Source organism: Abrus precatorius, unplaced genomic scaffold (genome assembly GCF_003935025.1).
Source record: "Abrus precatorius isolate BTA unplaced genomic scaffold, Abrus_2018 Scaffold7, whole genome shotgun sequence".
NCBI lineage: Eukaryota > Viridiplantae > Streptophyta > Magnoliopsida > Fabales > Fabaceae > Abrus > Abrus precatorius.
Window position 1 is genome coordinate 26,466,073 of NW_020874417.1, and position 19,399 is coordinate 26,485,471.

The 19,399-nt window shown below is 33.9% G+C and overlaps 3 protein-coding genes across 8 annotated transcripts; 2 read left to right on the plus strand and 1 right to left on the minus strand.

Moving 5' to 3' along the window:
* Positions 1 to 319: 319 nt before the first annotated feature.
* On the plus strand, positions 320 to 1,257 carry LOC113873548. The gene is made up of 2 exons (XM_027511708.1): positions 320 to 545; positions 784 to 1,257. The coding sequence occupies exon 2, from the start codon at positions 789 to 791 to the stop codon at positions 1,179 to 1,181; it is 393 nt and encodes a 130-aa protein (XP_027367509.1). The 5' UTR covers positions 320 to 545; positions 784 to 788; the 3' UTR covers positions 1,182 to 1,257.
* A 1,421-nt stretch (positions 1,258 to 2,678) lies between these two features.
* Positions 2,679 to 12,927, minus strand: LOC113873697 (zinc finger CCCH domain-containing protein 13). 6 transcript variants are annotated; one of them, XM_027511949.1, is made up of 13 exons: positions 12,796 to 12,811; positions 10,749 to 12,196; positions 10,492 to 10,499; positions 10,000 to 10,181; positions 8,610 to 8,651; positions 6,765 to 6,825; positions 6,572 to 6,670; positions 5,536 to 5,630; positions 5,217 to 5,330; positions 4,524 to 4,591; positions 4,133 to 4,243; positions 3,656 to 3,887; positions 3,244 to 3,519 (listed from the first exon to the last, which is right to left on the minus strand). In XM_027511949.1, the coding sequence occupies exons 2-13, from the start codon at positions 12,095 to 12,097 to the stop codon at positions 3,409 to 3,411; spliced, it is 2,472 nt and encodes an 823-aa protein (XP_027367750.1). In that variant the 5' UTR covers positions 12,098 to 12,196; positions 12,796 to 12,811; the 3' UTR covers positions 3,244 to 3,408. The 6 variants fall into 6 exon arrangements, with proteins under 6 accessions (XP_027367751.1, XP_027367752.1, XP_027367754.1 ...); XM_027511950.1 differs by lacking the exon at positions 8,610 to 8,651 and having other exon boundaries at positions 2,679 to 3,519; positions 10,749 to 12,194; positions 12,795 to 12,927; XM_027511951.1 differs by lacking the exon at positions 8,610 to 8,651 and having other exon boundaries at positions 2,679 to 3,519; positions 10,749 to 12,194; positions 12,705 to 12,807.
* Positions 12,928 to 14,974: 2,047 nt separating this feature from the next.
* On the plus strand, positions 14,975 to 18,801 carry LOC113873698 (ribosomal lysine N-methyltransferase 3). Its single transcript, XM_027511955.1, has 5 exons — positions 14,975 to 15,080; positions 15,558 to 15,930; positions 16,372 to 16,568; positions 17,305 to 17,575; positions 18,065 to 18,801. The coding sequence occupies exons 1-5, from the start codon at positions 15,070 to 15,072 to the stop codon at positions 18,740 to 18,742; spliced, it is 1,530 nt and encodes a 509-aa protein (XP_027367756.1). The 5' UTR covers positions 14,975 to 15,069; the 3' UTR covers positions 18,743 to 18,801.
* Positions 18,802 to 19,399: the final 598 nt, after the last annotated feature.

A 19,399-nucleotide genomic window follows, 5' to 3' on the forward strand; every position in this document is an offset into this window, starting at 1 on the left:
ATCCTAATAAGAAAAAAAAAACCGTGTAATTGATAAACGATTAATTCTTATATAAAATAGAGTCTTTATATACAACCAATCAAAATATCATATATTAAAATAACTTTTTGACTTATTTTTATATTATCTTAAAATTTTAATTATTTATATTTATAAATACTTTTTTCTTACAAAAATTCATCGCAATAAACAAAAGTTTTATAATAATAATTAAATGAGAGGGAAAAAAAAGATAAATTTGGTATAACTAGGCTTAATAAAAAAAAAAGGAAAAATAAAAACAAAAAGTCGGGCATCAACATCTATCATAGTGCAACGATGCGTTTAAGCCCCTGCTTCCGTTCCCGTCTTCTTCCTCCATCGTCTCTAACTCAACGTTAGGGTTTTCAGAATTGCAGCGTTCCTTCGATTCTTTACTCACCCGCGTTCATGCGTCGAACGAACTTCGACTAATGCATTTCCAGTAAACTAATCTCGAAGAAGGTAGCGATTCCCCCAACGTTTGGTTACCCTGACTCGCGGAATCGACAGCTTCGTTCGACGCGGTACGATGTTTCGTCCCTTTGTCACAATCAAATTTCATGCAAAATCTAACGTTAAAAACGCTCTCTTTTCATTCTGGGTCTGTTTATATCCGCGTGCTTCGTGAGTTTTAGTTTGCGGATTATCTGTTTCCTTGGATTTTGAGTTTTCAGTGCTTCATTGTTGGTGAAATGCACTGTGCAGTGTGCATTGAGAATTTGAGACAGTTGAAATGATTGAATGATGTTATGTTACTTACAGTGGCAATGGCTTACGTGGATGAGGATGTTTCTTCTGGCTCTGGTGAAGATGTGAATATGTTGGACGGACATAAGCGTCACCCTGTTGTTGTGCCGTCTGGTTCTGGTGGCCGGAAGCGAAGCCGGAAGGCCAACGGGGACGCCATTGTGGATGCCATGCTGGAGATAGCAGCTGCTTCAAAGATGAGGGCCAATGCAATTTTGAAGAATGAGGACAGGTTCTCAATAAGCAAATGCATTAAGGTGTTAGATGAGTTGCAAGGTGTTGATGAACAGGTCTACTTTCTTGCTTTGGATTTGTTTGAGAATAATTTAAGTGCCCGCGAAATTTTCATCTCTCTCAAGGGTGAAAAGAGATTGCCATGGTTGCAGTGCAAGTTTAGTGTTTCTTCTAGTTGAAATTGTTTGTGAAAATGCTGTACAGTCAAGTAGGTTGAAAAATAAATGTATAGATATGAAATTTTTGAAAGTTAATTCCCCCTCACATAACTTCAAAATTATTGTTGGCATTGCTGTTTTGTGCATGATTGGAAATTTGAAATGATTTATAAAGCTATGAGGCAGATATATCAGAATGATACACTGTTTTTTGCAACATTCGTGCTCTTTTTTATGTTTATCTTCATAGATAGTTACATACACCAATCTGGAAGAATTGCATTATATGGAACTCAGATCTGCTGCTGGCTACTAAAACTTATCCTTAATTTATTTCATTTGGATTTAATTTATTTTATTGGAAAGAACATTACCTTGTTAACTAGGACAATGAAATATTTGTTTACCACTTTACCCTCTTTTAAAGGGGTTAGCTACCAGGCTTGCAGCAATATGAATAGAGGTGTTAAGAAGTTTATTCATAAATGCAAAGGAGCTATTCAATCACATGCTCTATTATCCGAGAAGTGCAGGTGAGAGTTCAATGTATCTTTCAAAGATTTAGCGGCAAATAGACTTAGCTACATGTATTTTTGCAAAATTTTATCAGGGGCAGTCAATGAACTGTCAGAAATTGATGAAGTTCTGATGTTCGGTTCCCTCTTTCAATACAATACCAAATTGTATTCTCGTTGAGGGATTGGATTGCTACGGCTATGTGGTGTAACTTCTTAAATCAATAGAATAAGTGGTGAGAAATAGCATTCATGACTGATAACGGTGACTTGATTCGGTCTGTTAAAAAAGACCATCTGACTTAATCATCTGCCAGGGACAGATTACCTCTAAAACCTTGGTATGTGATGTTTGGGCCAACAACAATTTGAGTGGCAAGCATGAAGTTTTTTTAGTATAATTTGGAACGATGTTAGGTTAAATTTGTATTGGAATAGATGATAATTATTTCATATTGTCGTGGTAGTCTTTGGATTGTTGTATCATTATCAATAATTTACAATGGTGTGATGCATGACAACGGCAACTGGTTAATATCTCGGGCCCTGGTGGAGCTGTAGTTGGGTTTCACTCAAGATTTTCGTTGCTCACATTTGAGCCAGATATCTGGCTTTTGTGTGTAAATAGACATACCATGAAAACAAAAAATTAAGGGGCTCAGCTAGTAACTAGAGCGTTAAAGCTGTGATACGCTGCATTAAACTATACAACGTAATAATTGCGGCCAAAATGGCAGAAAACAGATCAGAAGAATGAAAGTAGAATATCGTTTAAAGTTCAAGAACAAATTACACTACCATTTCTAAGAAACACATTATTTTATGCACCCCTTTTATTTGGAAAAATACATTCTCTTCCTTTAGAAAATAATACATGTGAACTCGTTAACTAACTTTTATGTGAACAATTTTTTTGAAGTCAATTTTTCTCGTCTTATAATCCAGTCGTGTCTTAATATCGACTTAGAAACTTCGAATATGAAAATTAAAAGGTGGAGATTTAAAATGATAATACAAAATCTAGAATTAGTTGTAAGTAACCTCAAACGTTACAAAGAGAGCAAAATTACTCTAAAAAGCTCGTAGTAGTAGTTATTCACTACTATTGGCATACTCATTGTCGTGAAAATGAACTAAGGTGTGACATACATTAAATTCTTAGAAAAGTAGGTGTAATGTTAAACTAAGGGAAAGCCAGTAAGTTAAGGTTCTCACAAAAAAGTTGTGTAGTTTGCTCAAACTTTAAAGAATGCGAAGGCTGAATGAATATCCTTGTATACCAACCAAAGCACAACTATAATTTTCTTCTGCAATGATGGTTATTTTTAATTGAAGAACATCGTGTCTGATTCCCAAGAAAAATGTTCTCAAGGGCCAAATTGTACACAACTATGGCCTTCACCTTGGGTCCTACCACAGCTTTGGTTTTCAATTTAGCATTTTGCCCTTCAATGGGCTACGATACTTTGCTCCCTTCAATGTATCCGATTCACGTAGCATTATTTCAACCCTTGAAATTTAGGACACAGCAAGAGCAACAATCTCAGCTGGCAGGCAAGAGTTGAGAGAAAAATCAACCCAATATAAATAACTTTTTATTGAACAACAATAGCCATGCCCCATAAACTACAACCGCTCGAGTTACGAGACAATATCTTTATAAATAAGTATATCAATAAACGCACTATCTCATCCCACCATCACGCCTAGCAAAACATTAAAGGGGTTAAAAACTAATTCATTGATAAGAAATGCACCCGTGCCAGGGTATACTCCTTTCCAGCAATCCAAACACCAGTTTGTGACCATTGTACGTCTTCCCAATCCAAATTTTCCTCGAGTACCTGGACAGAAAGTGCACATTTTCAATTATGATAAAACTGAAAATTCAGAAGTTTAAATATGCATTCTGCACATAATTTGAATAACGTTTTTATATTAGTAACAAATTGGGTGACTCAGCATGCAACTTAACAATACCTCAACATGTTCAAGAGGCAAGGGGATGCCGATTGTACGCATTACTTTCTGTGGCAGAGGCTTCTTACATCGAGACCAACGGAAAGCATCAATCATGACATTGTCACAATCATTTTTTTCACCATTTGCGGAATGTGAGTGGTGATTTTGAGACTTTTCTGTGCCAGGGTCATGCAAGTGAGTTGCTGGCGAAGCCTTGACCATTTTCTCTCCAGTAAAACAAAGCTCATATCTACAAAGAAATACCTCATAATTAAAAGAAAACCAGTAGGAAGTTCCTGCTCGACTACAACAAGACCTCAGACCTTGAACGAGAACAGACTGATACTTCTCAAGTACATCATCATGGATTCTTTAAATTTCACTAATTAAAAAGACAACAATTGATGCAGTGAATTTTTAAGGGAAACTAAATACGAAGCCTATGACAAATGGAATACAAATCACTTAGCAAAAGAATTGCAACATCATAAATACCTGGATAAATGTGTCTCCAAATACAAAACTTCTCCCTTTTTCAAACGAGCAGATGTGTAGAGTGGCTTCTTTAAACCCTTGTCAGCAACAATGCTTATACTATATTTGATCCTGACAATAAAAAATATTATAATTGTGAATACAGATGGTAGGTGTTTAACTAAAATCAGGGTAAGCTGATAGTGTTGCATCTGGTATCTAATTTATGATAAGAAAAATTGCAACACAATCCACATTGCATTCCCAAAAGCTCAGATATTTTCAAATCTTGCCAAAATAACACAAATTGGTTTCTATTATTTTTGCACCGACAAAAACTAGAATATTAGTTTTGTTGCTTTTTGTGATTAAAATATTAGATAATTCACTTTGCCAACAGAAACTTGCATACCAAGGCTCATTGCAAAGATTGTATTGTATTGTGACTTCACGAACAAATCTTTGCTGCCGCAATGCATTCTGAAAAATAAGAGCCAACATGGAAAATTGTAATAGCTGCCTTTCTAGCTATAGCAACACAAATCCCAGACTTCAACACGTGTGAAACATAAAATTCTTCGCAAATACAATTGTTTTTTTTCTTTTACTTTTATGAATATTACTTTAATTTTTACAGAGATTAAAAACATGGCAACCGATAGAAAGCTAACTCCTGGAAGGTGCAAAGAAAACAGATCCAGTACAAAAATAAATAAATTTGTGTCAGCCCCTGCTTCTCAGTAGCAAAAACAATATATCAATCTTAGCAAGCAGAGTAAGGCACGCTTTCTAAAGCCAGCAAACAGAATTTAATTGAACATCCCAAATACAATGGTATTAAAAGCACTAAACCTCAACTTTAAAAAGAAAAAGAAATCAATACAATAATATGTGCTTCAATTATTGAGAAGCACAACCAGAGGTATCAGCAAGATTAATGTATGAAACAGCATAAAAGAATGTTAAAGAGAATACCAAAATAAAATGTTATACTCAAATATTCAAATTAACCAACATAAAATAGGTATGGATCATATTCTTATTATATAATTATTGATTAAATTTTGCAGCCAAAGTTTTGCTTATTATAAGATGCTGGACAAACCGAAGCTGCAGCCCTGGTAGTCATTGTCCGCTCAACAGCCACTGGAGCAAGAGTAGGCTCAATAGTTGATGTATGTGTAAGGCAAGGTTCAAGATCAATAGTTCCTCCTCCTTTCTGAAGATTAAGGAAATGAGCAGTTAGATATTAAGTTTTTAATATTAGATAGGTACTAGGTTCAACCAATAATATATTCAAGTGTATGTCAATGTAAATGTGACAACATCTAAAGCATATGAAGCTGCAATGAAGAGATCAGATAACTTCAACAAGTGAAAATTGCAAAGGACAACAGAAGATTTTGCAGGGCTTCTGATAATACCTTCACAATGCAACACCGCTCAACTCGATAACTACAACCAATTGCTGCACCCCAAGCACGGGAACGAACATTGTTTCTCAGTGTAGAAATATAACCTGATATAACATATCATTATTATGTTTAGATAATCCAAATAAAGCTTCAAAAGAAACACAGTAACAGTAAGATAGTAACCACAAAAGCAGAAGAGAAACCAACAGAACTGACAATTGGCTAATTTTCCTGCTATAGATAAATATATAAAATTCCAAGAAAATAATTAAGCACATAATTAAATAAGTTTCGAGAGGGTGCATGATGCAGTAGGCAGGACTGCGATAGAAGAAGTACTGCTATCTTCTTAGGTAACGGTACATGTAGTAGATCTCAGTTCATAAGCTCAATTCCTACCCCAGTAACATTCCAGAGACATATTCTAGATTTAAATTGGAGACTAAACAGGTCTTGAGAGTGCATCTAAGCATATTTGAGGGGATATAAGTGTGCTTAGGAAAGAGGATGGATCCTGGGTCATTGGTTTCTCCAAAACCTGTTTCTTCAACCCCAAATACTACTCCAAAACTAGCACCTGTAATCTTAAAACAGTTTCAGTTCTTTTTTCTTAATTCTTTTTACTTTATCCCTTTACTCAATATTTACATCACAATTAGTTAATGCCTTAATGGTCATTTCAGCTTGATTATTATTTGAAAAGAACAACTCAATCATAAACCTTTTTAAATATCCTAAAGGACAAACAAAGTTCAACTGGGAGATTTTAAATGCTCATCATCTATGCAAAACCTTGTCAATAACAGGCCTAGATCTAATGGCCTTTTGTAAACTTTTTGTTTTGACAGAAAACCATGGTTTTGATCCATTTAGCAGACCCTACCCACCTAGTGGGAAAAATGCTTTGTAGTTGTATCATATAGAAACCCAAGACTATGACAACATATCTATACATATTTTATCAGTTCTTACTTCATGGCCACTTAGAGACAATTAGATGATATCAATCTGATTTAAACAAGCAAGGCAGGCTGTATGGACATACAATCTTGTGGAGGTAGCACCCGAATGGTCGCACGCAATTCTTGTATGGCTGCAGGAGGTGGAGATGCTGTTGGGCGACAGTAACCTGTATGCATGAGAACTGTGCAACAAAGTTGCAATACAAATACTATTGTCAAACATGTGACCTGTCATGTGTAAGAAAAGGACTGCATCCAGTTCGTAAAAACACATACCAGCAACAAGATCTGAGTCATATGTGTACACATCAGTCCCCCAAAGCTGGCCACCTCTGACCTGAATATAATAGTGTGACTCTCAAGACAAGGTATAACATCAAAAGGAACATCATATTAAACAGTATCCTGCGTTTAGATTTTTAATTCTGAAGTTGTATTATACAGAGAAAAAGGAAAAAAGCAAATAACTTTCATCTCGTCTAAACATTAACATCAAACAAAACACCCCCACTCCCCAAAAAACAGATAGTAAAGAAAATGGTATGACAAATAGGCGGATAAAAGCTCCTGCTACCTACATCTTTTAGTTTAAAGCTCTAGACAAGACTTTTCGTCCACTTATCAAATACAAATTAGTCATGTATACTATTTATTTTATTGAATTGGTAAAAATTGAATACCACCTCTATTTCAAAATATGTCATCTAAGGTTTTTGAACAAGGATTGGAAAAATATCAACTAACCCAATACTACATTTGACTAAATTACCCTCTCACTCCATTGATGCTTTCTCTCATTCCACACAGTGGAGGTATCAAGAGAAAAGGATAGAAGGGCAACACAGTTGACAAGGCTTCCCACATAATGGTGTCTAGGGAGAGTAGATGTATGCAGCCTCATCCCTACAGGCAAAGAGGTTGTTTGTTTCAGGATTTGATCCTGTGAACTCAAGGTTACAGAGTAGCAACCTTACCTTTGTTCTAAGGCTCACCCTCATATTATCAAGAAACAAGGATAAAGTAGAAGAAAAGATAATCAATGCCTTCTTGGGTTTCAAAAGTATCAAATAAACATAAACATTTTTTCTCTGAAACAAAGTGTGTTAAGATATCCAATATCAATTAAAAATATGATCAAAATACTCCATATAAGACATGGTTCTTCCTCACTGAGCAAGCTTTTCAGATTGAGTTAAACCTAACCCATTTCTAATATGGTATCTGCAAACTTCATGATTTTAATGTCTAATCCTGAGTATGAGGAAGTATGTTAAAATGTCCTACATTGACTAGAAATATGGCTCGAATAATCATTATAAAACTTGGACAATCTTCTCCTTGAGTTAGCTTTTAGGAGTTGAATCAGGCCTAGCCCATTTCTAATAAAGAGGAACATTGTAACAATATTATTACATAATAAGTTTTGTTCATTCACTTTTAACAAGAACACATAATTTTCAAAATTTAATCTTCATTCAAAACTACAATGCATATATTAGTTTTCCATTACGCTACCAGAAGCCACTTAGCCTCATATTTCGATTATAGCAAAAAAAATTAAAAATGAGAGGAGCTTTCACCCTGCTCAGCCCCTTCAACAATCTCAACTAGTATTTATAGACAACTAGTCAAAAGGAATTTCAACCACATTTGACTCACTAATTATTCATAGACAGCTAGACGGACTGTAGAACTAGTATTGGTTATTTAGGCCAATCTACTCAGTTTTCATTGAATTAATAATTTCTTTCTCAGACTGACACAAGCTTAATTTTTATCTGAAGGCTATGAAATAAAGTGGTACAGTTGAAAAATCATGTATCCCAATTCTAATCACCACCAAACTACTTAATTCCAACTGTTCAATGTAAAAAACATTGTTGTAGGACAGAAGTATAGGAAGGTTTACATATTGGAAAATGGAAACAATTCAAGATCACTGAGAAGTGTAGATCTATAGTTGTTTGGTTGTAAAAATACTCTAGCAAGTAAGGGTCTTAATCTTCTAAAGACTCTGATAAGATAGGGTATTGACAACCCTTGACCAAAAAGTAGCCATGCAGTCTCACATACAGGTGGAACTATGGAAGAAGCAGAAGATTTGAATAAATCAAAAGGTACCAGATAATTGCCAGAATATGGATATTGAAGTCTCAGAGCATCCTGGATGAATAGACAAACAACATTTTAAAAATATTCAACTCTAAAGGTTAATAGAGGCTAGATCAGATCATGAAAGAAATAGAATCAACGGTATTTTATTTGAAGAATTTGACAACAAAATTTGTGACAAAGCACAACTAATAATATGTTCCAACTTTAGGGTACTTAGAGGTCTCAAAATCCTAATTTTACAACTAAATTTAAACCAATGTTTTAAAAGACCAAAATAATGGCCCAAATAATTATGGAGATTTGGAAGGGGGAGTATGTATCACAGGAATCATGAACTCTAAAAAGAACAGAAAATTACAAAATCTATAACTCAAGAATTTACAAACAGTAAAGCATGCATCATTTCATTGATAGGGGGAGAAGCCTCTCACCATGCTTTTCAAATAAATTCAATTACTTTAAAGATATACAATATAATAATAATGCCTAATACCAAAAATGAACAGCAATTGATTTCTAGTCAACAGCTTGACCATATAAATGGCAAAGCACTCATCTGAATTGTTTCTTTAAGAAATAGAAAATACAGACAGTAGAAAATATTATTTGGATAACTATTTCTGTCCTTCATAATACACTATCCTTTCAGAATGCTCACAATCCAAACATAAAGTTCAAAAGTTTATTAATGTTCAATAATAGAGAACAGAACATATCCTAATTGAAATGAAAACATATCAAATGGGCATCCACTAGTTTCCAGCATGTGCATGAGAATTACAGAAAATGGCAAACTGCAGTCCAAGTAACAGTTACAGGAACCATGTAGCAGTCTAGAAAGTGTTGAAAGAAAAAATGTTAAAATCAGTATATTACTACTTCAGAAAATTTGTGTTAATGGGAAGGAAGAATCAACAAGAACTTAAAAATTTTATATATGGACTAAACACTACATTTACTGCATCAACAACAAGTAAAAGATAAAGCAAAAGGAAAGAGAAAGAAAATAGAGGGAATAAATAAGAAAAATAATTTATAAGAATAATAAGGTCAAAATCAGTAAAAGAACACAATTATCAGCCATTATGGATGGATCACAATCCTCAAACCTTTTTGACTTTCTTTTGACAATTAGCAAAAAATACACTTTCATTCATGGTGCAAAGAGCAAGTACAAGTATTCTACACTACATCAGAAAGCGCAAAAAATAAATCAGGAGGGAAAAAACAACAAAAAACACTACCCTTATACTAATAAGCAGGAGGAAGAATAGACAATGTAATAAAAAAGAAAGCCACCAACATAGTCCCCCCTTCCCTCCCACCCCAAAAACCGAAAAAAATAAAGACACCAATTCATGAATTTTATAAGAACAAAAAATTAAAAAAATCTTACTTGGCGGTTTGTAGCTGTGACATGCTCAGACGGTATCCGAATTTCCAGAGTGGGGCCATTATTAGAGCTTTCACCATTTTTATCCACTTGAGATTGAGATGATTCATGTTCCTTCCACAACTTTATCAGTTCTTGCATGCTTTCACCAACTTTATAAACAACAGAAGAAACTTCTACTTTCCCTGAAATATCAGAACTCATATATAGTTGACATGCAAATGTAAGGATAACAGAAATACCAAGCTCTAATCTTCTCTATTCCATCAACAAGAGTACCATCAGTTGAATAGGAAATGATAACAATGCCACATCACAAAACATATTAGTAAGGAAGTGTACATGAGATGCAAAATATGAAAGAGAATAATAACATAAAATATAAAGCAAAGGGTTAATAATAGTAATCTCTGCTGAAACCTGCATTGCTTCACGAAGGTACAAATTCAGCGGTCTAACAATAAATCGAGACAGTGAAACAAAATGACAGCATACCTTGAGACCTGCAAAATATACACACAGATCTAATTACTTAACCAAAACATAGAATATAGGACCTTAAATAAAAAACCAAGACAGAAACTTCTATCAAATAAAACTTTGAAGCTTTAACTTTTATAACTGAAACAAAGGGTATAAATTAAAATAAAAATGTACAGACACTTCACAAGATACTTGAATGAAAATATATTTGCTGGATCATCAAATTTGCAAACAATGAAAAAACCAAGAAAGGCACAGGAAGAACTTACCCTTCATTGTCTTGGGCACGGGATCTGAAACGAGGCTCTCGGTTAGGCACCTGAGGGCTACCTCTAGGTCGTTGTATCCTCTTACGGTGCTGACTGCTATAATTATAGACTTCCCTCTCCTTCTCTATCGCCCCTTCTACATCAGCACATCCATCATCTGATTCCTTGTCAAAGCACCTACTACGCTTATCAGACCTATCTCCTTCTAAATCAGTATCCCTTTCTTTTCTCCTCTCTCTAGCTTCTCTATCAACATTTTTCCAGCTATCAACATCCTTTTGTTTCTTTTGCTCTGGTAACAAAATTTCTTGTTCAGGAAGTTTAACTGATCCATCAGCAGGTTCCTTCTCATTATTTGAAACTTCTTTCTCCAATCCATTCCACAATTCCCTCTTCATCTGATCCTTTTCCCTCTCTTTTAAAGTTTCTTTCTCTTTTGGAAGATCTTTTTTCTCCCTCTCCAGCCTTTCTACATCTCTATCTTCCTTGGCAGATTCTTTGCAGTCACCACTGGTATTGCTAACTTGTGTATTGCTTCTACGGTCACTTCTTTCTTTTTCCCTTTCTCCCCAGTCCCGATGCTTCACGTCCTTCCTCTTTCTATCTTTCTCTTTAGATCTATCATCACCTTTAGGATCAACTTTGTTCTCCCCAACAGCTTCATGAGCTTCAACATAATCCCTTTCTTCTGCTGTTGAACTCTCCTTCCCAACCTCAACTGAACCTTGCGCATTGCCACGTAACATATGCCATGTGTCCAAACTCCCACTAGGGGCATCAGAGTATCTTTTTCCCCTATGGTACTCTTTTGAATCTTTCCAATTCAAATGGCTACCAACCACACTGAAACCATCCTTTTCTGTCTTGGTGTCACCTTTTGAATCATTATGACTATCTCGATCATGTCTAACATCCTTGTTTTCATCTCCTCTACCTTCCACGCGCACATCCTTTTCACTCTTGGCACTCTGAGGATCCCTTCTTGCTTCACCATACACCTCCTTCTTCTCTGTCTTTGTATCACGATTCTCAAACCTGAGATCTCTACTGTCCTTGGAATCCCTTGATTCTATCCTATTCTCAGTACCAATAGGATGATCTGCATGAGAATCACTCAAAGATGACGGCATGCGATACACTGAATGAAGAGGAGATCTTTTATCTGCATCACGAAATTCAGTTCGGGGTGCTTTTGCCACCCGGGAATCCTGACTTATATCATAAGGCATATGATACTCATTTGAAACTGACGATGAAACCAACTTGGAATATGTGCCCGAATCTTCATGCGGGTGCTTGGAAGATGAATGAACGGACTCTTCATGAGATCTCTTAGGTGCACCACTCATAATGAAAACCCAACACAGTCATAAACTCAAAAGGAAACAGTCTGACAGCCAAAAGAATCCCTATGCAGTCTGTTTGTTATATGAAAGTCAAAATTAACTGCAAACCAACAATAAGAGAGTTTAGAAAACCATACAAAAGGCCACAACAATTTTCACAAGCATTCAAAATCACTGTACAACAGTTGCGTCAGCACACATTGAAACCTATAACGACAATATTCAAAGTAGAAACGAAGAGAAAGACAGTAATTGATGAAGCAACATCCTCAATACAGTTAACACAAAATCAAATTAACAACGTATAAAAGCAAACACAAAATTTCTCATACACAGCACTCACATACATACATACAGTACAAGTTCGGTTACAACGCTACGATAGGCGAATGAGTTTAGCAAAAGGAAGAGTGCATAAAGCAATTACCGATGAGTAAAAACTAGAAATATAGCAATAACAGATCTCGAAAGTAAGAAACACCCAACACAAAGAAAGAAAACAGCCTTTCTCCCTAACGAGAAAAATATAAAATCGAATTGAAAGTTGCATCCTAACTAAAGAAATGAAGATGGAAAGATGAAACAGCCCTACTTCTACTGGTAACATTACTTGGAAGAAACATGCGAAAATAGTGATCAACGGAACAATTGCGAAATTTGAAAAACAAAACCCTAGAAATTGTGGTTTCTATCATTTCACCTTGGCTATTATCGACCCTCTTTCTTTCCACTACGTTATTTGAGGAGGCTGTGTGTGTTCCTCCCTCGCGCTCGTTTTACTTATATGTCCACCCACTGCTTCCAATACAAAACGCAAGTCTTTGTGTTCCGCTGCAGCACCGCACCACGATACTTAAATATAAACACCAGAATCTCAATTCGCTCCTTTCAATTTTCTTTAATTTTATTTCTAAAATAAATAAATATGCAATATTTTGTTCCATTTATTAAAAGTTATTAATTAACTTTCACGTTTCAGTGACGCAACACATTTAGTATAAGATAATATATTAATATATCTCTGATTATACTAATTAAAAATATTATAATATAAAATTATATATAAAAAGTATTCCTTGTATAACACTCTATTAAAAAAATATATATGAAAATTAAGTATTTCTTATTCATGTTATCTTATAATTCTTTGACGGTGAAAAAAGGTTAAGTAAAAAAAAACTGAAAATACATTAAAAATCAAAACTCACGTGATGTTTTTATATTATTGTAATAATTTTAATTAAAAATAGTTTAAAATATATTTACATATTATTTTTTATTTATATTATAAATATTTTTTTATTAGAAGTCATTTTATTTAAGTCAAGTAAAATTATTACATTTAAAATTATATGTTAAAATAAAATAATTATTTACTAATTGATTCACGTAAGTGATATATGTCATATTATATTTGATTCTTTACATTACGATTTTTGTAATATTTAATATTAATATTTTCTTATAAAAACTAAATAAAAAAATTTATATTTTTATGGACCTTAGATTTTATTTACAATAAAAAATTTATTAATAAAACTGTTATATAATATTCATTGCACAAATTTAATTATAAAAATTATTAAAATAAATTTAAAAAATTGCAAGGATTATAAGTTATTTATATTATTGTTTCCAAATATCTTATGACGAATCTATCCCTTGTTAAATTATGAGTGAGTGCTAACTATATTTTGCAATTCGTGGTCAGCGACCGATTTCCTTCTTTGTCATTACGGATCCGGGCAATTCAAAATGAACTGATAAATATCACTTTCGCGTTCTAATATAAATTATCAAGACCCCTTTTTTAGAAGGTTTCAATATGAAACGTGCAAATAAAAATAATAATTATCAAGAAAATGGGGGTTTTAAATAACAAATATATATAAATTTTGAGTTTAAATAAAGAGACGAATGATGAGTGTTAAGAAAATTATTATATTTTATTTTTGATGAAGTGGAACGTCAACTTTTGAAAAATAGTCTTGATTCTAAATTTCATTTGTTTATTTCGAATTGTAGGATCATCGTGATCTGTTGCTAGAAACATGTTCGATATGAATTTGATATATTAGGAATTTTTTGGCTGAAAGCAAATGGAATGCCACATCCCGGTTTAAGTAACAAAATCAAATCTATTTATTTACTTTTTACTTACATGAGGGAAAAAAAAAAGGACTATAATCTGAAATGCGACACCACTGCTACGTCAGCTAACGGCCATTGCTGAATCTCTCCACAGGTGAACTAAGGAAAGATTCTCATGCTGGGTATACTTAAATAACAAAAGCATATTTTGAGTAAAAAATTATTAATTTGAGTAATTTATATATTTAAGTCGATTGACATAGTGCGTTCAACCAATTTTAACAGGCCTTAAAAAAAATTAACCTCTCTCTATATAAAAGAAGTAATTTCAGATCTTAACTATTTTAAGATATGGTAGTTACATATAATTGACTTTTGTTACCTATAATTGACTTAGATTGTGAAAAGAAAAAAATAAGACAAAACAGAAAAATCATTAATGCCCAGTTTGATTTGAGCAACAAAATGAAGAAAAAAATGGAAAATGAGTGCGTTTTTAATTTGTCTGGATAAAAGAAATATGAAAGAAAAACAAAGGAAAGAAGAATCCATAATTTTTAAAATATATTTATATTTATTTTAAATAAATCACTCACTTATTATTTATTAACATAAAATTAATTGTGACAATTATTTCACTTGAAAAAATTTTCTGTATCCTCTTAACTTTTTATTGTCAATAGTCATATTTTGGTTTTAAAATTAAAAAAAAAGGCTGGGAAGGGTGGCTTCATGGGCCCATTACATTGTGAACTTATTAAACAGAAAAGCCCAAACCCCCAAAGGCTTCAGCTCACTGCAGCACTGGTAACTTGCAACTCTAAAACCCTTGAGACAATCCACACATCACCTTTCAACACCCTCTCCTTTCTTTCCCTCCACCCATGGCCACCAGGTACGCGTGTTTTCCAATCTCTCTCTTTGATCATTATTCCTCATTTCCCTTAAAAAATGAATGAAACTAACCGAAGGGCATCCAAAAATCGTGGCTTTCACTCTCTCACCCATTAAAGTCATTAACTTTTATTGCTGAACAATGCCAAGGCAAAACATCACTAGCTCTGTATTAGATTTGGATCCTCTTGCGTCATTATGCTACATAATATGTTACATTATAGAAAAAAAGATATAATTTTTTATCAAATTTAATTACTGGATGACACTAATTATGATATGTGTAGTTTGACAAAAAAATTGTGTTTCTCTCAACAATATGATCATATCATATTACTAACACGAGAGTATCCAAATGCCTCTATATTTACTCATTCGCTAATTGCTACACATACTGCAAATTGAGATTTTGACTTTGCTGCAAAACACAGCACATGTTTCTGTTTCTGAACAACTTGCTTACTCTTTCTCTGCACAGGCGTTTGAGGGCATTCAAGCGGTGGATGAAGTCTAAGGGATTCGAATGGAGTGATGCACTTGAGTTTGTGGACACCCTAGAAGAGGGAATAGCTGTGAGAGCTTTGTGCGAATTGAAGGAAGGAAATGTTGTGGCTAAGATGCCTAAAGAAGCTTGCCTTACCATCCAGACTAGTGGGGCACGTGAGATCATTGAAGATACTGGTTTGGATGGTCATTTGGGCCTAGCAGTTGCCATCATGTATGAGAGAAGCTTGGGTGAGGACTCACCTTGGGCTGGCTATCTTCAGCTATTGCCTTACCAAGAATGCTTGCCTATTGTTTGGACCCTCAATGAAGTAAATGAACTTTTGTGTGGTACAGAACTTCACCAGGTATACGTTATATTGACCTAAACTAATCATGAAGGGTGGATTGAAATTGACCACTTACAGTATGACCATTTGTGCTTGTGTTTGTTGATTGATGATTCTTCTTTGCTTCTATATACTTGTGTGAAGATGGCAGGAGGATGTTATTGTTTCTTAAATGAGTTTTTGCTTATTAGATTGTCTTTCAAGTGTTGCTAACTGGCTGCTTAATGTCTGGCTTGTTTTGCTTTTTGACTTGTGCATACTAGAATCCCATTGGAATCTTCATATTCTGAATGATATTTGACTAATTTTCTTTATGTGTGTGTGTGTGTGTATTAATTTTCATAATTATATCCATTGGAAGGGAGTTTGAAACATAAAGAAGAGAAAAGGATATATAATTAAGTAATTAACTTGTTTACCTGTCATGAAAATTTTCTAATCTCTTATGATTGTAGGCAGACAGTGCAAGAAGACAAAGCTCTTATATATGAGGACTGGAAAGAGAATATTCTTCCCCTATTGGATTTAGCACCACGAAAGCTTGATGCAAAATTCTTTGGTACTGAACAATACTTTGCAGCGAAAAGTCTTATATCTTCACGGTCTTTTGAGATTGATGATTATCATGGTCATGGCATGGTTCCCCTGGCAGATTTGTAAGTAGAGCCTCTGGTGGTGAACTTGGTTTTCAGAGTACCCCTGTATTTGCTATTTATTATTTTTTTAAACTCAAATCTGTAAGTAAGTGGTTTTAAGGAAGTGTGTAATTCTTCAATCTTGGTTGAATGATAATTTTGAGTTATAGCATTGAAACTTTTTCAAGTTTAGTGGATCCTGACAAGTTTATTCTATCTAGAAAGTAATGCTTGCTTGTGTTTGTATAGTATTAGAACTGCTATGGTTCATCAATATCTTGTGAGGTTTTTAATTTAAATAAGAGCAATAGCCAAACTTTCCAAAGAGACTGAGAGAATGCGTAATCTGCATAATGTGATTTATGTGCTAGAAAGCTCAAACATGATACAAATGCAATATGACACAGATATGGGGAATTTGATAATTTTAAAATTATAGGACACAACACAAACGTAATACAACGTATAAAATTAGCATAAAATACAAATCTAATTCAAAAGATAGAAATGATACTTGAATTTTTAAATGAATCACTGTAGACATTCAAAAATTGTTGCATTTTATCTAATTATTGTAATATTCCCATTAGTATTTCTATAAAAGTTTACAAAATAAAAGTAAAATATAATTGAAGGTATTCCAAGTGTCAACATGACACAACTACTAATTTGAAGTGTTCGTGTTTCCTTATATGTTTATGATCCAGATCTAATGGCTTTCCTTTTCTAATATTGTCTATAACGTGCTTTGTTCTAGATTCAATCATAAAACGGGTGCAGAGGATGTGCATTTCACTGCTATGCCCTCTAATTATGAATCTGATACTGATGTTGATGGTTCTAACAATGACGAGGGCATTGTTGATGAAGCAGCATTGGCTCAAAATTGCTATACGGATATGACTGCATTAGATACAGCTCATGTTGGAAACTGCATTGTTAGTGAGTCAGATAGTTCTTCAGTTACTGAGGGTGATACTTCAATGCTGGAGATGATCATGATAAAAGATGTCAGCAGTGGAGCTGAGGTAAGAATTTTCCTCAGTTATGTGGTGATTTTCTTAACTTTCGTGGACAAGTGATTAGTCTTGCGTAATCACATAAATGAACCTCAAGGTAATATATGTTTATTTATTTTTCTGATAATTTTGGAAATGTTTTTCATTTTAATTTGAAATGTTCAATGACAGCCAATGTTGCTATGGTACTCTTGATGCAATATATTAGATAGAGGGATGCCAACAACACTGTTATTTTTAATACACTCCTAGTTATTCACTAAAATTTATTGAAAACTACAAAAATCACTTTGTTTTCACTATTTCTCACTCCTAAATTAATGTTTCTCTCATACTTTTGTAGTTTTCAATAAATTTTAGCCAATAGTTAAGAGTGTGTTAGAAAGAGTATGTTGCTAACATTCTTCTATTAGATATAGTTTTCTTTGATGTAGCAAGTGACCTCTTATTCTTCCCTTGAAGATACTTTAATATTTACAAGTTCCTCTTGCCTATCAGGTATTTAATACTTACGGGTTATTGGGCAATGCTGCTTTGCTTCATAGATATGGATTTACTGAGCAAGACAATTCCTATGATATTGTGAACATTGATTTGGAACTGGTACTTCAATGGGGTTCTTCTTTGTTTTCTGACCGCCACGGTAGAGCAAGAGCCTCCCTTTGGAGAAGGTTAGGCTATTCTGCGTGTGGCAGCCAAAACAGTGAATATTTTGAGATCTCATTTGATGGAGAACCGCAGATTGAGCTCCTCATTTTATTATACATCATTTTATTACCAGATGATGCCTACCATAAGTTAGACCTTTCAGTATCAATTGCTGGAAATTGTCATGAATCAAGTGAAACCATTCTTTTGAATAATCATATCTTATCAAGGGAAACCTCTAATATGAGCAATAAATCGTTGCTGACTAAAAAAGTAAGTGATGCTCTGTTGTCACTTGCTGATATGAGGGAGAGTCTCTACGGTTTGAAATCAATTGAAGATGATATTGAGGCATTGGGAAGGTGTAGTAATGTTAGAGAAAAAAAGCAGCATCATTCTTTGATGCTGCGGATCAGTGAAAGAAAGATCCTTCAAAAGCTCAGGAATTATGCTTCACAGCCATTTAAAACCACTAACCATAGTTCTGCGAGGAAGAAGTTGAAAAGGACAACAAAGGAAAATTGTTGATCTTTTGGTGTTTGTTTTATTTTATTTTTTCATGTGAAGCCACATCTATGCTTTATTTTGATTTTGGTGGTGAATACCTAATTTTGTTCGTGGAAGAATTCACCCCTAACTTAGTCTTTGAAGAAAAGAGTCACCAAATAGTCTCTAAGTGAGATATTTTAGCCCTTTTATTCATGAATATCAGGACTAAAATGTTTTATTTTTTATATTCTCTAGGGACAAACTGATGTTATTTTTTTAAGAATCAAAGTGACCTTTGTGTTCTGTTTTTGGGGACCAATTTCCTTGACTTATGCAAAGTGGCAAAACTTTCTCTCATTTGGTTTTTGGTCAGCAATAAAATCATGTATCGTTTTCCTTAGTTTTTTTATTGTATCGTTTACGTTTTCGTAATTTTCGGCATCATCTTTATGCTCCTTGGATGCCCTTACTGATTTATGTTCCTCTTTTACTGTTATTTGGTGATTGAATTTTTAAAATGGTATTTTGGTCTTTAAAATTTACTTCACTCTCAAAACGGTCATTTATTTGAATGTTGTGTGCTACTCTTTGTTCAAACTCATTTCAGGTTAATACCTATAGGAGGGAATATAAAATGAGTTTGAATAATTTTAAATTAAATCGTAATATGATTTAAATAAAGTATTAGACTGTGAG